Source organism: Cokeromyces recurvatus (genome assembly GCF_025118155.1).
Source record: "Cokeromyces recurvatus strain NRRL 2243 chromosome Unknown BX663scaffold_17, whole genome shotgun sequence".
Lineage (NCBI taxonomy): Eukaryota > Fungi > Mucoromycota > Mucoromycetes > Mucorales > Mucoraceae > Cokeromyces > Cokeromyces recurvatus.
Genome location: NW_026251403.1, coordinates 262,504 through 280,003, shown reverse-complemented (window position 1 = coordinate 280,003; position 17,500 = coordinate 262,504). Strand labels below are relative to the sequence as shown.

The following is a 17,500-nucleotide window of genomic DNA, read 5'->3' as shown; positions in this document are numbered from 1 at the left end:
AGTATATTTTTAGACAGAATTAGGTGTTCCTAATGTAGATAAGATATATTCCAAATTTAAAAAATAAATATTTATTATTATGATTACGATTACTACTCATTAAAAATCAAGTAATAAAGAAAAAGAAAAAAAAAAAAGAAGGGGAGAATTAGCTAATCTTCAATTAAGGAAGCAGACGATTTACAGCAAATATTAGAAGGACAAGGAAATTCCTTTAAAACAGCTTCATGTAATTTACGAATAATTGAACTTAAAAGTACACCATCTCCTTGTTGTTGAGTGAACTGGACAATAACACAATATGGGTCACCTGTAATGAGATCTATTCTACATTTTACTTGCCTACATTTTATGCCTATATAATGTTTATTTATTTTATTTAGAATATGCTTATTTATTTACTTTTTTTTTTTATTTATTTATTTTATTTGTTTGTTTTATACCTTCTTGGGGTTTAGTTTTTATTTCGGCTTTATATCTCGCAGTGTCTGTACGATCATATTTTTCATAAAATCGAGTATCTGTCATCTTATTCATTAAACGATGTAACGTTCTTAAAATATCGGATTTATGAGTGCTATAAACAACAAGTGAACATACTTTAGGTTGCTTGAAAAAGAAGAGTTGATTTAGCCACGAGGCTTTGCTGATTAAAGTATCATGCGATGAAGGATTAGAAAGTGAATTAGTTGTTGTAGGCTGAAGTATATCTGTGTTTATGGGACTCCCCTGTTGACTGACAGATTTAAACGATGCTTCACTACTAGATAAATCGGATGGATTTCTTTTATTTGCCATCATCACCTTAACATGAGACTTCCCTGTGATTGGATAATAGCTACTGTGTGTGCTCGAGCATGTATTGCTACTACTACTACTACTTAATGTACTACCATCAGATAAGGTAGGTGGAGGCAATAGACCGAAATCATGGGGCGTTGTTTTAGACTGCTTTGACTGTTTATGCTCAGTAGATGGAATTATTAGATCGGAATGCTGTTGGAAGATGGATAGATCAAGTTGTTTCCTTTGCTTACGTTGTACAGAACCTAATGTGAGGCCGAATTTTTTAGTATCATTAGATGAAGTAGCGTCATTCCGTAAGGCATTACGAAGAGATAGTCCTTTAGAGACCAATGTGGCAGACTTGCTTGGCTTACATTTTTGACATAACTCTCTTTCTTCTTCTTCCTCTTCTTCTTCTTCTTCTTCTTCAGTAGGATCAATTTTATTGCGTTGCAGTATATGGCTTTTAGGGCGACTTATTGATTTAAATAAAGTAGTAGAGTTGGAAGAATTAGTGAAATCATTTGAATGAATAGGTGCACGATGAAATGGGTTCTTAAGTCGAAATGTTCCTACCAATGTCGTATTATTATTATTATTAGTAGTAGTAGTAGTTGGCTTAGAAGTTAAAGAATCTTTTGGTGTTTTAGTTTGTTTACTGTCTGGTTCACATTTTTCTAAACTAATAACTCTATATCAAAATAGAAAGCAGTGATAAGTGAGTATAGATCATGTAGATATCTTATCAACTATGCAACATACCCAGAATCTTTACTTTGTCTACGTGAAAGAAGAACATTTTTGACAAATCGTGTATAAATTGTATTACTGCTTTTCATCTTGGATTTCTTTTCATCTAAAATGGACATGGGCAATGGAGGACTGGTAGGTAATTCATCTGTGAAGAAGTGAGGTGTTCGAATGGTTGCAGCTGAATGTCGACGTAAGACTTCTTTTTTTATATGTGCTTCAGATGTCACCCAGGGAGTTATAGAGCGTGCTCCAGATGTATAACTCTTTCGCGCCCTAATAGAAGTATGTGCTTCAACTGCAGAAAAGCTTTTTCGTTGTCCAATAGATCTATACCTACGTCGGAGAGTATCTAAAAAAGAAAAAAGAAAAAAAAGTGAGCAAACATCTAGAAAGAAGGTAGATTTGGTTTTACATGTACTATCTATTTCTTCATCAGATTCATCATGATGATCTGTTTGCCAATATCTTTCTGCATGTTGTTGTAATAATACATAAACAACTTTTTGCATGTTGTGTCTATATAATCATTTAATAAATAAAATTTTGTTTATAGTTTATTTTTTGACTTGAACTTACTCTTTTCGAATTAATGCATTAATTACATTTTCCTTGTTAGATTCACCCCATAAGAATTTGATTGTTTCCAAAATGCGATCATCAATTTCAGATGCATCACTTACAGGTTGTCCAATTTCATTTTCTGTGGGAGGAATAGGAAGGCTAGCTATGTTTGCTGGTTCTGTTTCTCGAAACCATGGATGTGACATGATTTGTCGCATCTAAATAAATAAATAAATAAATATGTATAAGAATATAAATATATGTATATGTATTGCTTTAGTTATAGTTCATGTGTTATATAATGTATTTACATTTAATCTTTTGGATGGCTCAACTACAAGGATGCGACGAATAAGGTCTTGTGCTTGAAACGATATATTATCAGGCATAATGTATTTTCCTAATTTTACTTTTTTCAAAAGTTGTCTAATGTTCTCATCATCGAATGGAAGATGTCCTGTCAATAGAGCATATAGAATCACTCCACAAGACCAAATATCGCACGTTGAACCATTATATGGCATACCCTATAAATATACATATAATTAATCATACAAATATAACTGTATTTACTTGATAAACTTACAGCAACAATTTCAGGACTAGCATAATGTGGGGATCTAATTTGATATTTTTAATATTCAAAGAAGGAGAAGCTATATTTATGTCTGTTTTTTTTTTTTTTACCCGCAACTAGTTTCAAGCATTGATCCTAAAGGTTGCAATGATGCCATGCCGAAATCGGCAATTTTGATATTGTTCCTTGAACTCAATAACAAGTTTTCTGGTTTTAAATCACGGTGACTATAGTAAAAAAAAAAAAAAAAAAAAAAAAATAGGAGGGGATGATGAGAAAGTTACTGTTATTCATTGCTTTCAGGAATAAGACTTCATTCAAGTAATTACCAAATTAAATGATGATGACAATAATCTAAACCCAATATAATTTGTTGAAAATGATGTCTTGCCTCTGTTTCTTCAAGTCGACCTTTACTAACAAGATATTCGAATAATTCTCCACCTTCAATGTATTCTAATATAAGATACCTACGTGTACATGTATATAAAAGCTAATTAATAAACATCTTATAAATATGACTTGTAGGGGTTAGTAAAAGGAGGATGGTGTATAGGGGATACAGGTGTTGAAGAAAAAAGAAAAAAAAAGGGGGGGAGGAAATAAATGATATACGTTACAAATCAGAAGAAGCTGGGTCATCGATAACATCTATAAGTGACATAACATTAGGATGATGGATAAGCTTCATAATGGCGATTTCTCTTTTAACAGCTTTTTCAATTGCTGGATTAGCTGCTAAGTGTGCTTTACTAATGATTTTTATTGCAACTTGTTCACCCGTATGTTTATGAACTCCTAATTTAACTCGTCCTAGTATTTTATGTTTGTTACTAATCAATTGATATAAATCACACTGTATAAAATACCTGATGCTCCTTTCCCGAGCGTTTTACCAACAACATAATCTCCAATGCATTTCTTTGGCTTTTGTTGTTGTGAATGTGTCGATAAAGTTCCTGAGCTTCGTCTTCTGTCTTTAGACGAATGATGAACTATGGTTGCGGTTGAAGTTCTTCGTGAACTTGCATTCGACCTTTGTTGATCTGACATATTGGGCAGATAGGAATAAATTGGATCTGGAGCTATAATAGACATTGCACTTTAAAAGAAAAGAGAGAGAGAAGAAAACGAATATGTAAACGAAATGTTAAAAACTATTATGTACAATCAAAAAAAAAAAAAAAAAAAAAAAAAAAAAAAAAAGGAGAAAAACAGCAATTTTATTTTATTTTATTTTTTATGAAATAACAAGTATTATAATGAATACATATAAAAAACAGGAGACATGTACAATAAGAGGAGGACTACTGTATAGCATGATCAGATATATATAATTCATTGAATATAAGAGGATTAGATTACAAAAGGGGAAATTGATGTTAAAGGAGGAGAAGGAGAGAGGAAGAGAGAGGAAGAGAGAGAAAGGAGAAAGGAATTTAGAGCAACGAAAGTAAAGAGTTAATAGTTGACAAAGAATATTATAGTGTGCATAAGCTTACAGTCAACTGCCAGTAATAAGCATAAATTTTACTTTATGGCATATAACAGAATAAAATCTATCTGATAAAAAAAAATTATAATTCTGACGATGATAATTGTTATTACTGTGCCTTTGACCGAACATACAAATTTATTAATTTAGATCACATATAATTAAAAATATATACATATTTATTTATATAACACAACATAACAAATACTGTCAATAATTTGTATATGTAAGATTCGTTAGATTTTGATAAAATGCATATTAATTCGCTTATATTTATCACTATTCTGAGGGGGTAATTGAACTTATAAGTCCTCAAACTAACAGTAATAAAAATCAACATTATTCATAAATAAATTTTTATTTCACTGAATATTATCTTCATTGGCTGGTTTCCGTTTCAAGTAAGGAAAGGGATAATAGCAGTAGTTAAAAAGCCAATATTAGACTGAATACGTCTAGTTTCTATTTTTTTTTAAAAAAAAAAAAAGAAAAAAAAAACATGCACATACACATACACATACACATACACATACACACAGGAAAGATAGAGACAAATAGAGGAGTAGCTAATGTACAAATTCTAGTTTAAAAATATGATAACGAATGGGTTTTCTCTATAGGAGCTCCCTGTTTTCATAGAAATACATTCAGAATTAATATAAAGATAGGTATCCATTTATTATCCTTCCCATCTTTGTTTAGGGTTTTGAAAAGATAATGAAGTCCTTTGTTTTCAAAAGGTACAAGTTTATGATGAATAAACATTTGTTAGTGGTGAAAACAAAAGTTTAAAATTCTTGAAAAGTATTGAGACATATTAGATGGGATATCTTTTCGAATAATTGAGAGCACGGACATAGTACTTATTCTTATTATTTTTTCCGTCAAAAGCATCTTGAACTTGTTCTTTGATTGCACTTGTTGAAGTTTCTTCTATTTGAGCACCTGTCTCTCTTGTCTACATGCAGTATAAAAAAGAGTCTGTTATTTTTCATAATAATAAAATTATCCATTATCATTTCAGTAGATTTACTATAAAAGTAGTAGCAGTAATAGCAGCCTCTCTATATATGCATATACATATACATATACACATAAGAATATAATGTAAAGATTATATATTTTGTATCATAAACGTTACATAATAACAACTAATAAAATCGAATACATAATACATTATGGCTGAAAAACACAAGAAAAGTTCTAAATGATAACAAACATTAAAATACACATTTAATAGACTATGCTTCTCCTTTATATCATACATATCATTTAAAAGTATCAAGAATCAAGGGAAACAATGTGTTGAAGAAAGTATATAAATAAATAAGCAAGCAAGTAAGCGTTTATTATTCTATTATTGTAAGGTATATAACTTCTTTGGAACTCTTAAGAGAAAAACCCATCACCATAAACAACCCATTCTAAGGAGGTAAGATATTCAACCCGCTGATTTATTTTATTTATAAAGCTTTCTATCGCCAGCGTTGGTTGATCTTTATCTTGATTCTGCTTAATCCAATCTATAAGCATAGTCAAATTTTTCTTGCCCGATATATACCACCATCTCGTAGTCTCCTTTTCTGTATCATAGCCTGGTCCAATAAGAATAATACCATAGGCCCAATAAGGTTCACTATTTCTATAATCACTTGCTGTATGATCTAAAATATCACTAAACACCCAATACTCATTGCCAAACTTATCATGTCCAATCGCTTCCATTCGTTTTTGTATCTTAGCATTATGTATGGCTAATTCAAGCTTCTTCTTTTCAAATTCCATCCGATCATCACGAAGCACTGTCTCTAATAAATCAAGCTCACTCTGTGCCATCTTTAAATCTTCTTCTTTTCCTTTGAGCATCCTTAACTGACTGATACGTGTTAATAAACTATTGCGTTGGCTTTTTTTCTTGGATTCTTCTACATGATAATCCTTTGTATATTTTTTGAAATTTAATTCCATATCTTTATTCTCTTTTGTTTTTGGCATGTTCAAAGAGTGTCGTGACAGTGTTTCAAACAAAAGCAATTCCAGTAACATATGAATCATTTTCAATTCGTCCTGAGTGGATAAAAGCGAAGAGCTTCGACTTGATTTTTGAAAACGCCTGATTCTTTTTTGTAACTCTTCAGTATCATCATCTATATCCATGGAATCATCATCATTATTGTTATTCTTATTATGTGGGTTTAATTGATTGATATCACGTGACGTAGGGACAGGAATATCATCCAGATTTGCTAATGCAAGTAATTCAGCTATATCTTGCCATCGTTTGCCTGTCATTCCTTCCAGAAACAAAATATCAAGTAATGCTTGTTGTCTAGATACTACATCCAAATAGAGTCTATAGATTTTCTTTTCCATCATCCAATCATTAAGTATCCTTCGTGCCCGCTGTGGAACACTTTCTTCTTCTACTGAACCAAGTAATTCATAGTGTCCACTTCCATTTAAAATGATTAAAAATTTCCACACAATATATGCTCCTAATCTTTTAATCTTCCAGTCACCTTGTACATTTTGTAAACTGTTGACTAATCGACTGTCAAAATCATATAGACTTCCAAAACGAAAAATAAATTCCCGAATCTGCAAACGAGTCCATATTTCTTCTTCAGAGTATAACAACTGAATGCCATTTAGATCTGGACATGGTGTTGTTTTTCTTTTGTTAAATGATAATCTTGGAAGATTGAGTCTATTTAAAGAATAACGATTAACTTTTGAATTGAGTATTATTATTATTATTTCATTTATTTTCAACAAGTTACTCTTTAGAACATGATCTATACAATATAAACATTAATATATTTTGTTAATTTTTTTTTAAAAAAAAAAGAAAAAAAAAAACCTTACTCGCAATCACATAGACCTCTGCAAATTAGACAAGCCCATTTTAGTCCTGTTAGATCAGATCGATGTTGAATTGTTTTACCATTTTTAGCAATGTAACTGGCTTTATTATTCTTTATCCATTCTAAATTCTCATTCGCTTTTTTCATAATGCAGTTCTCACAAAAACTAATATTGCATGGCTTATCTGAGTCCTCTCTTAAAGCTGTGCATTGTATTCTTGGTATTGATTCCTAAATTGCAAAAAAAAATTAATAATATAGTTATAAGTTCGTCTTCATACACATGCTTACATTGCAATTTTTGCAAGGATCTGAATGTACAGACTCTTTTTTCTTAACACTAATCTCCATGTTTTGTATAGATTTCTCTAAACTATTTGCATAATCATGGCTTATTTTGGTAACAGGCGTTGAAGAAAAACAAAGTCTTTATTGAACAGTTAATCATCCTTATCTATAGTGTAATTTATTGTTTATAGAATACCTCGTTTGATGATATTTTGTCTTTACAACTACCTCTTTTTGATTGACTTTTTTGGCCATTGTTAAAGGTTCATGAACAAAAAAAAAAAAAAAAAAAAAAAAAAAAAAAAAAAAAAAAAACGCCAAAAAGAAAGCGCGTGTCAATGACAACACGAATTTTTTTTAACTCAGTTTATAATTACGATTAAAGAAGAATTTTATTTAAAAATTAAAAATGACCAATGAGCACATTGCATTTATATATGCTGTTTTGCCCTGATCAGATCGCTATGGAAAAAAAAAAGGAAAGAAAAACCTTTTTGGGATAAAAGGGAAAATGTTGAAGTGTATGTATAAATGATGATAATTAATTATCAGAAAATCGTTGTTGTATTGAAAGAAGATGATGGTCAGAGGGTTCAGGGATTTGGGAGTGAAGCAAGATAGTCCATCTCCAAGCAGAATTACACATATGGAAGGCCGACGTATGAGCCAGACATCAATTGATTTTCTCACTTTCTTAGTATGGAATATTGATGGTAATAGGTTCAAGAAATAAGAGAGTGAATCTTCAATAGATCTGGGGCATTTGAAGGCGGTTATGCATATGCAAACAAGAAAAACTATATGAGCGTGTGAAGAGTTCATTTGGGTGGAAGGGGCCAGGCTTGGGGTTTTACCAAAAGGTAACCAACCAAGTCGCCATCGCACGCAACGAAAGCGTTCACCTCTTGTCATTGATATCGTGAGAACAGGGATGACAATCGGATTATCATGGCAATAGGATAGAAGTTTATAATTATTAAATATTTTTACTTTGAATTCAGACGACGTTAATTTTTTTTTTTTTTTTTTTTCAACAGTCTTTACATTTTTAAAGGTATGAATCATTTCTTGTCGGAACTCGTCTAAAACTAACTTTTTTTTTTATCTGAATTTCCTTTTTAATTCGTCTAAAAAAAAACTAACGTCATCTGAATTCAAAGTGTAAAAAGTGTATGTGTATACCCTCCCCTTTCTTTCTCACTTTCTCTTCTTCCTTTCCTTTACCTTTTTACCTCTTGTCCCATAAGAGGGTTTTTAGATACTTTTTTCACATAATTTGAACTGACCTGGGCAATCCAATATAATAAAGATATTATGTGCCCATAGGTCGCTTTTTAAATTTATAAAAATAATAAAAAAAAAAAAAAATGTTTAATCGTATGTGTATACCCTCCTTTCGAAAACATCGTCAAGAATTTCTTGAAGAGAGTTTTCACCAACTACGTGACGAGACACATTCTGTTTTGCTTTCCACTTGCCGCCCTAATCTGATTATTGATCCGATACTCTGGTTACCCATGACACACAGTGAGCGTAGTCGAACTATTCGATGGCGTCTTGGTCCGTTACCCGGAAGAATACCTAAAGCCTGCCCATATCATCCTCATGTATACTTTAGTCGGTCACACGCCACTAAATGCTTGTACATGCACACTCGTTTATTCTTGCCACAATCAATTGCAGATCCCCTTTCCTTTCTTTTAAATCATCTCCCTCAGCATAAGCACAGAAATTCTCAGGATGTTTCTGCTTGGTTCTATCGCTGGCCAGTTATGTGTACCATTCTACAGGAAATGGATTACTTAATGCACGATAAACTACTATCTCCACTTCTTGACCCAGGCAGGAAATGACTCAACTAGGTTGTCCCTTTAAACTTGTTAGCAATATTCCCCCCTTTCTTTCTCACCTTCTCTTCTTCTTCCTTTTCTTTACCTTTTTACCTCTTGTCCCATAAGAGGGTTTTTAGATACTTTTTTCACATAATTTGAACTAACCTGGGCAATCCAATATAACAAAGATATTATGCGCCCATAGGTCGCTTTATAAATTTTAATTTATAAAAATAATAAAAATAAAAAATGTTTAATCGTATGTGTATACCATTCAAGCGAATTGATTTCTGTCAACACAACCAAAATCTATAGCTACTATGAATCAACTATCAGCAACAAGCGTTAATCACACGGGCTTTACCAAATTTCTTTCCTCTCGCTTCTATGTCCAAATGGTCCGCTCCCAACTTGAATACGGTCTAGCCATCAACAAGTTCACCTCATTCTTATACAACAAACTCAAAGATGCTCAAAAACAATGCATTCGAAGACTCTTCGGTGGCTCCACTCACTCCTCTGTCCAACTTATGTTTCACTTAACTCGTCTCCCTTCGATGAAAGAAAGGTATCATATATTACTAGCTAAATTCCTACTACGCTCCCTCTCCTTGCCTGACGATGCTCTTCTTACGAAACTATTACCCCACATCCGAACCTCGTCAAGCAGATCACAATGGTATACGCTATCTAAAACTCCACTGTGGAAGGCCTGTCACCCCCAAACTACACTCCTTAGATCACAAACGATTTAGAAAGTTACAACAGCAATTTTTTACAAGATAACTTAAATACACGTCGTAGTGCTCTAAATAACTCTACACTCCTCTCTCTTTGCAGGCCTACTATATCTATAGATCCTATCCTTTGGTTACCGATGTCCTTTGTTGAACGCAGTCGATGCATACGTCGGCAGCTTGGATGGTTCCCAAACAGTTACTTCACATACTGCCCCACTCATCCCTCTCAACGCCTCACTCGACAACATGCAGTCATATGTCTCCAAATGCACCGTTGGTTACAGTTGCCTGAAACTATAGAAGATCCCCTGTACTTCCTTCTTAATCAACTTCCCACCAAGAAACCTGCCTCATCTCATTCCGTTACCCCTTGGCACATTTGATGGCCCTCTATCTGCTTTATCCTTCATAAACTTGACCAGTTACAACATAATAAGCCGATTCTTCCTACCCCCACCCAATTCTGGTCAACGTCTCTTAGATTGGTTTCCTCCTACTCCTACACTACCTGTATAATTTTTTACATTACACCTATCACACCCTTCCTTTTCTTTATATTTTTCCTCTTGCTCCTAAAGAGGGTTTTTTTTTCGTTCCTTATCCCTTTAAACTGATCCGGCCCGAGCAAATTTGATGTATTTAATAACATCTCGTGCTCAAATGGGGTCATGTATTTTTAAATAAAAATTATTGCTTAATCGTATGTGTATACCGCTAAACCATATATGTAAAGCTGCAAGTATAATTCATAAACTATTGTCATTCCTATGATATAATTCTATAACTGCTGTCATTATTATTATTACATAATTATGCATTAGCATCAAGTAGAAATCATATCTACAAGATAACTTGAATAGTATTAGCTTAAATTTGTGATAAATAAATGAATATACAAAAGACAGTGAGAAGCTATTCTGTACAATAGTATAATTGTAAATGATTGCAAAAGAAAGCTTGTATCATCTATCAGCCTTTGATTAATTATGTGAATAGATGTAATAATTGTGAATGATTTTTTTTTTAAAATAATAATAATAATAATAATAAACTTTATTTATTATATGTCCAAATGGAGAGTGGATATTTTATTTTACCAAATTCGTCTGGATTAGTTCAATATATATAATAAAATATATACAAATCCATAGCCTCCCTTTTAGGTACAAGAGAATATATGAAAGAACAAAGGTAAAGTGAAGGGAGGAGAGTACATATAATATATTTAAAGTATTTGTTGCTATAGAATGAAAGGCACAATGAATAGTTATACAATGTTTATGACTTAATAGCCATATAATCCTTTATCAGATCAATAAATTGTAGCGTTTACCAATAAGTTTTCTAACTTGCTAGTCTAGAGAGCATCATTAGGATATACGAAGATAGTGTCATCAATAATTATAAGAACATGTAAATAAGGATGTCGACTGAGGCAATATATGATAAAGGTTTTAATAAGCTCGTACTGTTGACATGAGCCAGAGTATGGTATCCCACTAGATAGTCATGGTAAGCAAATGATTTTGCATTCTGAAGGAATTTTTCTTTTTTTCATATCGATTTTTTTTTTTACGTATGGCTAGCTTTTCTGAATAAATAATAATATAATTCAACAAAATAAGGGTTTTAGCTTGTTGCTATAGTCTTTCAAGTACGAAGTAAAAAAAAAAAATATCAAAGAATTTGCTACACTTAACTTTGCCCTTGACAGCCGATCAAAGTCAATTTATAAAATTGGATTTAGACAATAAGAATAGAAATTATGTACATAAACACTCTCAAGACCTGAGCTACTTAATAATGCCATTAGGCTTATGAATATGTGCATTACTTATTGTTAAGTCATGGTTTGTTATTATATGTTTGTACTTTTTCATTTCATTTATTGTTGTATTCTGTAATATTATCAGCTTATTTATTTCTCCTCGTAAAGATTTTATTTTTTTATAGGCAGAACATATACCCTTTATACTCTTCTTTCTTATCTAAAAGTTAACAAAATATGAATAAAATCAATGATGATGATTTTTTTTTTAAAAAAAAAGAGGTACCCTAACCTTGTAGTATATCATCTTTACTGAAACATAATATGCATGTTTTACTTATATCATCCATATCAGGAACTTTTTATGCATTTAATAAGACAATTATCCCGAGGAATCCACAGTAATACGAGTTTTTAGTTTAGTATATAAAACATTTATTAATAGTTATCTTTAGTTATTCTAGTGTAGCAAAGCTTGGACATATTTTAATTTAAAAGCAGGATATATACAAGATTTGTTTGTTTGTTATTTTTTTTTATTTTTTTTTTAGATATATAAAAAAAGTAGAATTAGTCTTATCTCTATTATCTTTCTCTATGATAGCAGCGATTTAATTAGAGGACAGTAACCAAAAAAAAAAAAAAAAAAAAAAAAAAAAAAAAAAAGATAATTTTTATACATACCATATATCTTTTTTTTTCTACCTGTTTTACATCAAATAAGTCTATGATATTGTTTTTGATTTTAATGTAGTATAAAGTGTATGAATGTTATTAGAACAAAGATTATAAAGTAAAAAATAAACAATTAAAGTAAAGCGCAAAATTCATCTACTCTATCTTCAAGCCATTCCCATCGTTTCAAACCAACTACCCATTCAGTAGGCAATTGACTATAACCAAAACGTGCACCTAATAAAGCACCTGCAGTAGCAGCATTTGTATCAGCTTCACCTCCTTGCATCACGATATCCATTAACATTCTTTTAAAATATTCCGTTTCAGATTCAGGAGGTACCTCTCGTGTTAAACAATATAAGGCGGCGCTTAGACATTTAAATGTATTCCGATCATTTTCGCTATTATCAAGGTCTAATTCGCTTAAAGAACGAGGTACGCAATAATCTACAAGTTGATAATAATAGTTTTGCATTTGATCTAAATTCGTTTCTGGAGTTATAAATAAAGGATCTGAATGAGGAGAAATAAGCATTGATTTATTAGTCTCTATGACATTTTTAACTAGTGCTTGAAGTCGATCATTCACTGAGAGTGAATCTATAAAACAACCGTTTTGTTTGTCATTGCTGTCAATAAGAAGCTGGTGATTTTTATTCCTCACTGTCGGTGGTTGATTTTTTATTTCTAATTCAAGATCTTGTCCTCTTAATAATCTGTCAATTTTTTAAAATATAAAATAAAATAAAAGAAAAAAATAAAATAAAATAAAATAAAAAAAAAGCTTTTTGAATGAATTATGTATGTATGTATAACTGCTTCATATTACTTGTAAATACCTTGCTATTAAAGTAGAAACTATAACACATGATATCATACAACGTGGATCAGGATGGGTAACACGACAGCATTCTGTCGTATTTTCAATCACAGTAGTACCATCCCAAAATTTAAGGATACCTAATAAAGGAGCCCTAACTAATGCGCCATTAGCACCTCTCAGGTTATTTTTAGTTTTCCAAACTTCAGCAGCAGCTTGTTGCTATTGTCATTATAATTAGAGAATTAGTCATATAATTGTGTGTGTGTGTGTGTGTGTATTTTTTTTTTAAAAAAAAAAAAAAAAAAAAAAAAAAAAAAAAAACGTATATTTACAGGACTCGTTTTAAAAATTGGACTTGCTAAAACAGCTTGATTTGTTGCATTCATACCCATTGGGAGTTTATTCAAATTTTTAATACCATGTAAATGATAATTAAAAAGTCTTAAAGCGAAATCTTTTGATAAAAAGTGACCTCCATTTTCCAATAAAGATTCCATGACTAGTAACACTTGTTCAGCATCATCTCCAAAGTCACTATTATATATATGTATTAGTTAAGACGAAAAAAACCCCTCCTCCAAGTCTGTCATATATAAATATTACTTTTCTTCAAATTTAGATCTATACTCGTCACGATAAAAAGGAATACCACCTTCATCCATACCGAATCGTATAGGACCTTTACCATAAAAATTACTTATTTCTGACCGAGTTAATCCTTCAGTAGCTAACCCAAGACTATCACCCAAGATAGCGCCTGACAAAGAAAAAGAAATGCTTTAGGAAAATGTAGTTATAAAAAGAAAGCTTCAAAGATGAAAACAAACCGAATATTAGTCCTTTCACTTTATCAACAATAGTTGCCGTTTCTAATTTAGAGCATCCTGATGGAATTCGCATAATAAACTTAAACAGACAAGTTTTTTTTTTTTCTGTTGATTTTGTTTTTTCTACTGATTTTGCAGAATTTCTTGCCTTTTCTTAACTAATAAAAATAAAAAAAAATAAAAAAAGGGGGGAAAAAAAATAAAAAGGTAGAAAATAAAAAAAATAAAAAAAGTAAGATCATTTTAAAGATCCTCTCTTTTTTTTTTTTTTTTTTTTTGTGTGTCATCCGCGCATTGTAAAACACTAATTAAAGTTTTTTTTTTCTTTTTTTTTTTTTTATAAACAACCTAATTTATAAAGCCTAGTAGTAATAAATGAGTCATTGGATATAGAAATGTAATGAATGCTTATGCTTTGTAAACTAAAATGTCAAATTAGATAATAATTTACTTACCCCTTATTTCCTCCTTAGTTTTTATTATTATTATTATTAAATTCAACTTCTTTACTACAGTTGTTTTATATGTATAAGATCATCCATTTGATAGTATGATGACTTGTTCTCTCTAAAGCATTATGTACTACGACTCTCTATTCAGATGATAGTTTGTATATGAATTAGTATCATAAATGATGACTTATTATACCATGACAATATATATGAATGATATAATTTACATAAAGTAATAAGAAAAATCATTTCTATCCCTATATGACATACAAAGTCATAATTATTACTTTCTTCTTCTTTCCTTCATATATTGTATGTGTATTCATATTTTATTGATGGCGCCCAGCTAACTGTTAATAGTTTCTCTCTAATACATTAATGAACTTTCTTATAACAATCTTTATTTTGGTATCTATTAATCAGTTTATGTAACTCTTTTATCGATCTATTACACACCCAAAGACATATTTAGATATTTATAGTATTTCATTGACGGTGGATATAGTAGTGGTGGGAGGAGGGGGTTTCTTTTTGTCCGTTTATGAGCATCTATAAGTTGACTCACTAAAGTAAAGAAAAAAAAATAATAGCATGTTTATTGTTGAAAATCTCGTGTGATAATGAAGGGTCTTCCTCTGCCATTCAAAATTTATTCAGTAATAAAGAACATGTGATTCACTGTCAAATATACCTATCCTAACATAGTATATTTATGATAACTTTATAAACGTATTTTATATCCTTCACTTTATAGCGTATAATAGACCTTGTAGATGATAAACTATGAATAAAGGAGACATTGAGCAACAAAAGATAAGAGATATGCAATAGATAGGAATGAATATCTTCTCGTCAGATGATATATGAACAAAGATAATGTGAATATTATTCACTTTTTTTTTAAAAAAAAATATGTAAAGCTTATTTTCAATAACTATTAAGAAGAGCAACAGTTATTACAAGGTGGTAAGTATATTACTAAACAGTAGGAAAAAAAAATAGAATAAAATAAAGCAAAATAAAAAAAAAATGGATAGACTAAGAATACATAGAATAGCAGATAAATTAGTTCCTACCACTAATATCTTGGAAATTAAATAAAGGTAAAGGATTAAAGAGAATATTTATTAGATGTTATTTAGATGTCATATACTATAGCTATCGTCATTATATATAATATCTAGGCTTTACATTTATATGCATGACAAACATAGTCTATTAGACCTGTCATAAATACTATCAAGAACTTATGTCAAGTACTATTCAACTTCTATTAAAAGAACTTTTATGGTATGCTTTTTATAGCAGTAGATCGAAAAGTATGATTAAAATAGTCTTTTCTTGAAAAAGACATTTACATATATGAAAGACTGTTCTGACTTGTGTAGTTGATAATTCATTTACGTCCTTTTATAGTATTTTATTCCTTGTAATTGATTATTTTGTAGTAAACAATTTCAAAAGTTATACAAGGAAGGTAGAACAATAGATGTCATAGATAGGTTCAACTACATTATTCTAAAAATTACATGTGTTTGTAATAGAATAAAAATAGAGTTATTATGAATGCTTATAATAGAATTAAATGTCTATAACCATCATTTAAAGCGTTTAATCTTATATTGGTAAAAAATGCAAGTATAATAAAGATATACTTGCACAGCATAAGATACATTTTCCCGTCAGGTTTTGTGTAATCGTTTTAATTTAATATTGACCTTCTGTACTATGTTGTTGGTCTATTACTTTTCTCTTTTCTTTTTCTTTTCTTTTTTTTTAAAAAAAAAATAAAGATTTACAAGCTTCTTATTCTATACATAAATACGTTAAAGTAGATAATGAGATGGACTCAATAAAAAAAGTAAGATTTGCTATGCATGGAGGATGCAAGTCAGTTCCGAATATGATGAGCTTTTATTAAAAAAAAAAAGTTGTATTACATATTATTGTTATACAATTTTTTTTTTTTTTTTTTTTTTTTTAAAAAAAAGACTTTATAGTTTCAAGTTAATAATAAAGGGTATATAATATATAAATACATATATATTTGATTAAAGCCATGGCCTCCAACTTTTATATTTCTTTGGTTTTTCTTCTACTTCTTCTTGCTTTCTCTTTTGTTCATCTTCATCCCACTTTTGAATATAAGCAGCAGCTGTTAATAAGATATCAATTGATGTTAAAGGAGTACTAGGAGTTGACCAATAATTAACTTTAATTTTCTTTATATTTTCTTCCTGTTGTAAACGATCACGATTTATTTTAGCACGACGATTTTGAAACCATACCTAATTTATATAAATGAATAAAAGCATAATACTATTATGTAAAAAAAAAAAAAAAAAAAATCATATTATACCTGAACTTCTCTATTTGTCATGTTTAAACTTTTAGCTAATTTTTCTCTTAATTCATGATTTGGTGTATCAGTTTGTTTAAATGATTCTGTTAATAAACAAAATTGTTCAGGTGTAATTCTTTTCCTTTTTGGTTTATTAATAATATCCTCTAATAATAAATATGAATTACACTTATTTATTTATTTATTTACTTGACTTACCTTTTATTACTACAAGTGATCTTCTTTTTGATCGTTTACTATTATTATTATTGCTATTATGATTGCGTTCATTTATAACTATGGAAGTAGTATTAAATGTTGTCATATTAAAGAGAAGCAGAGAGAGAAAGGGAAAGAGAAAGAAAAAGGGGAAAAAAAAGTTTTTATTATTATTATTATTATTAAATTTAATATTTTTAAAAACATTTATATTATTACATTTAGGGAAAGTTGGCATCAAAGTTAAAACTCAATATTATTGTGTACATGTACATTAAGCTTCTCATAATAAGTATTTGATTGCCATATATACTGTTCAAGGATAATTTCCTAATAATTCTGCATATAAAAAAGTGGTGAAAGATGATGATTTTAGTATATGCATATACAATTATTTTTATCGTATATATGATAAAAAGTTGTTCAATTTAATACTGACTAGTGGGATCACAAGTAAATAACTGATAAGGTGCTCGTATAGTAACCATGGGGAATA

General features: G+C 30.1%; 6 protein-coding genes across 6 annotated transcripts; 1 reads left to right on the top strand and 5 right to left on the bottom strand.

Annotated features, from left to right (window-relative positions):
* Nucleotides 1-45: 45 nt before the first annotated feature.
* On the bottom strand, nucleotides 46-3,835 carry BX663DRAFT_100089 (kinase-like domain-containing protein). Its single transcript, XM_051521462.1, has 11 exons — nucleotides 3,547-3,835; nucleotides 3,298-3,490; nucleotides 3,007-3,147; nucleotides 2,788-2,904; nucleotides 2,687-2,720; nucleotides 2,412-2,627; nucleotides 2,116-2,318; nucleotides 1,958-2,055; nucleotides 1,549-1,888; nucleotides 444-1,477; nucleotides 46-355 (listed from the first exon to the last, which is right to left on the bottom strand). Exons 1-11 carry the CDS (start codon nucleotides 3,773-3,775, stop codon nucleotides 153-155), a joined length of 2,808 nt encoding a protein of 935 aa, XP_051381635.1. The 5' UTR covers nucleotides 3,776-3,835; the 3' UTR covers nucleotides 46-152.
* A 1,523-nt stretch (nucleotides 3,836-5,358) lies between these two features.
* BX663DRAFT_100051 (uncharacterized protein) lies at nucleotides 5,359-7,272 on the bottom strand. The gene is made up of 4 exons (XM_051521461.1): nucleotides 7,038-7,272; nucleotides 6,953-6,967; nucleotides 5,438-6,879; nucleotides 5,359-5,375 (listed from the first exon to the last, which is right to left on the bottom strand). Exons 1-3 carry the CDS (start codon nucleotides 7,181-7,183, stop codon nucleotides 5,562-5,564), a joined length of 1,479 nt encoding a protein of 492 aa, XP_051381634.1. The 5' UTR covers nucleotides 7,184-7,272; the 3' UTR covers nucleotides 5,359-5,375; nucleotides 5,438-5,561.
* Nucleotides 7,273-7,764: 492 nt separating this feature from the next.
* On the bottom strand, nucleotides 7,765-8,236 carry BX663DRAFT_571571 (uncharacterized protein; the record flags this gene model as incomplete). The annotated part of the gene is made up of 2 exons (XM_051532128.1): nucleotides 7,765-8,121; nucleotides 8,179-8,236. The coding sequence occupies 2 exons, from the start codon at nucleotides 8,234-8,236 to the stop codon at nucleotides 7,787-7,789; spliced, it is 393 nt and encodes a 130-aa protein (XP_051381633.1). The 3' UTR covers nucleotides 7,765-7,786.
* Nucleotides 8,237-8,703: 467 nt separating this feature from the next.
* BX663DRAFT_437133 (uncharacterized protein) lies at nucleotides 8,704-9,177 on the top strand (the record flags this gene model as incomplete). Its single annotated transcript, XM_051523217.1, has 1 exon — nucleotides 8,704-9,177. The coding sequence occupies one exon, from the start codon at nucleotides 8,704-8,706 to the stop codon at nucleotides 9,175-9,177; it is 474 nt and encodes a 157-aa protein (XP_051381632.1).
* A 3,985-nt stretch (nucleotides 9,178-13,162) lies between these two features.
* On the bottom strand, nucleotides 13,163-14,065 carry BX663DRAFT_437222 (ADP-ribosylation/Crystallin J1; the record flags this gene model as incomplete). Its single annotated transcript, XM_051523218.1, has 4 exons — nucleotides 13,163-13,338; nucleotides 13,554-13,699; nucleotides 13,769-13,922; nucleotides 13,993-14,065. The coding sequence occupies 4 exons, from the start codon at nucleotides 14,063-14,065 to the stop codon at nucleotides 13,163-13,165; spliced, it is 549 nt and encodes a 182-aa protein (XP_051381631.1).
* A 2,338-nt stretch (nucleotides 14,066-16,403) lies between these two features.
* BX663DRAFT_513535 (homeobox domain-containing protein) lies at nucleotides 16,404-17,128 on the bottom strand. Its single transcript, XM_051528164.1, has 3 exons — nucleotides 17,005-17,128; nucleotides 16,804-16,952; nucleotides 16,404-16,732 (listed from the first exon to the last, which is right to left on the bottom strand). Exons 1-3 carry the CDS (start codon nucleotides 17,108-17,110, stop codon nucleotides 16,496-16,498), a joined length of 492 nt encoding a protein of 163 aa, XP_051381630.1. The 5' UTR covers nucleotides 17,111-17,128; the 3' UTR covers nucleotides 16,404-16,495.
* Between the last annotated feature and the right edge of the window lie 372 nt (nucleotides 17,129-17,500).

What these genes read in the sequence shown, in the direction of transcription:
- BX663DRAFT_100089 (XM_051521462.1), bottom strand. Translation starts at nt 3,775, where the DNA reads ATGTCTATTATAGCTCCAGATCCAATTTATTCCTATCTGCCCAATATG. An exon ending in CTAGTCCTGAAATTGTTGCT is followed by an intron (nt 2,628 to 2,686) that starts GTAAGTTTATCA and finishes GTATATTTATAG; the next exon opens with GGTATGCCATATAATGGTTC. An exon ending in AAAAACTAAACCCCAAGAAG is followed by an intron (nt 356 to 443) that starts GTATAAAACAAA and finishes AACATTATATAG; the next exon opens with GCATAAAATGTAGGCAAGTA.
- BX663DRAFT_100051 (XM_051521461.1), bottom strand. Translation starts at nt 7,183, where the DNA reads ATGAAAAAAGCGAATGAGAATTTAGAATGGATAAAGAATAATAAAGCC.
- BX663DRAFT_513535 (XM_051528164.1), bottom strand. Translation starts at nt 17,110, where the DNA reads ATGACAACATTTAATACTACTTCCATAGTTATAAATGAACGCAATCAT. An exon ending in ATCACTTGTAGTAATAAAAG is followed by an intron (nt 16,953 to 17,004) that starts GTAAGTCAAGTA and finishes ATTTATTATTAG; the next exon opens with AGGATATTATTAATAAACCA. An exon ending in TGACAAATAGAGAAGTTCAG is followed by an intron (nt 16,733 to 16,803) that starts GTATAATATGAT and finishes TATATAAATTAG; the next exon opens with GTATGGTTTCAAAATCGTCG.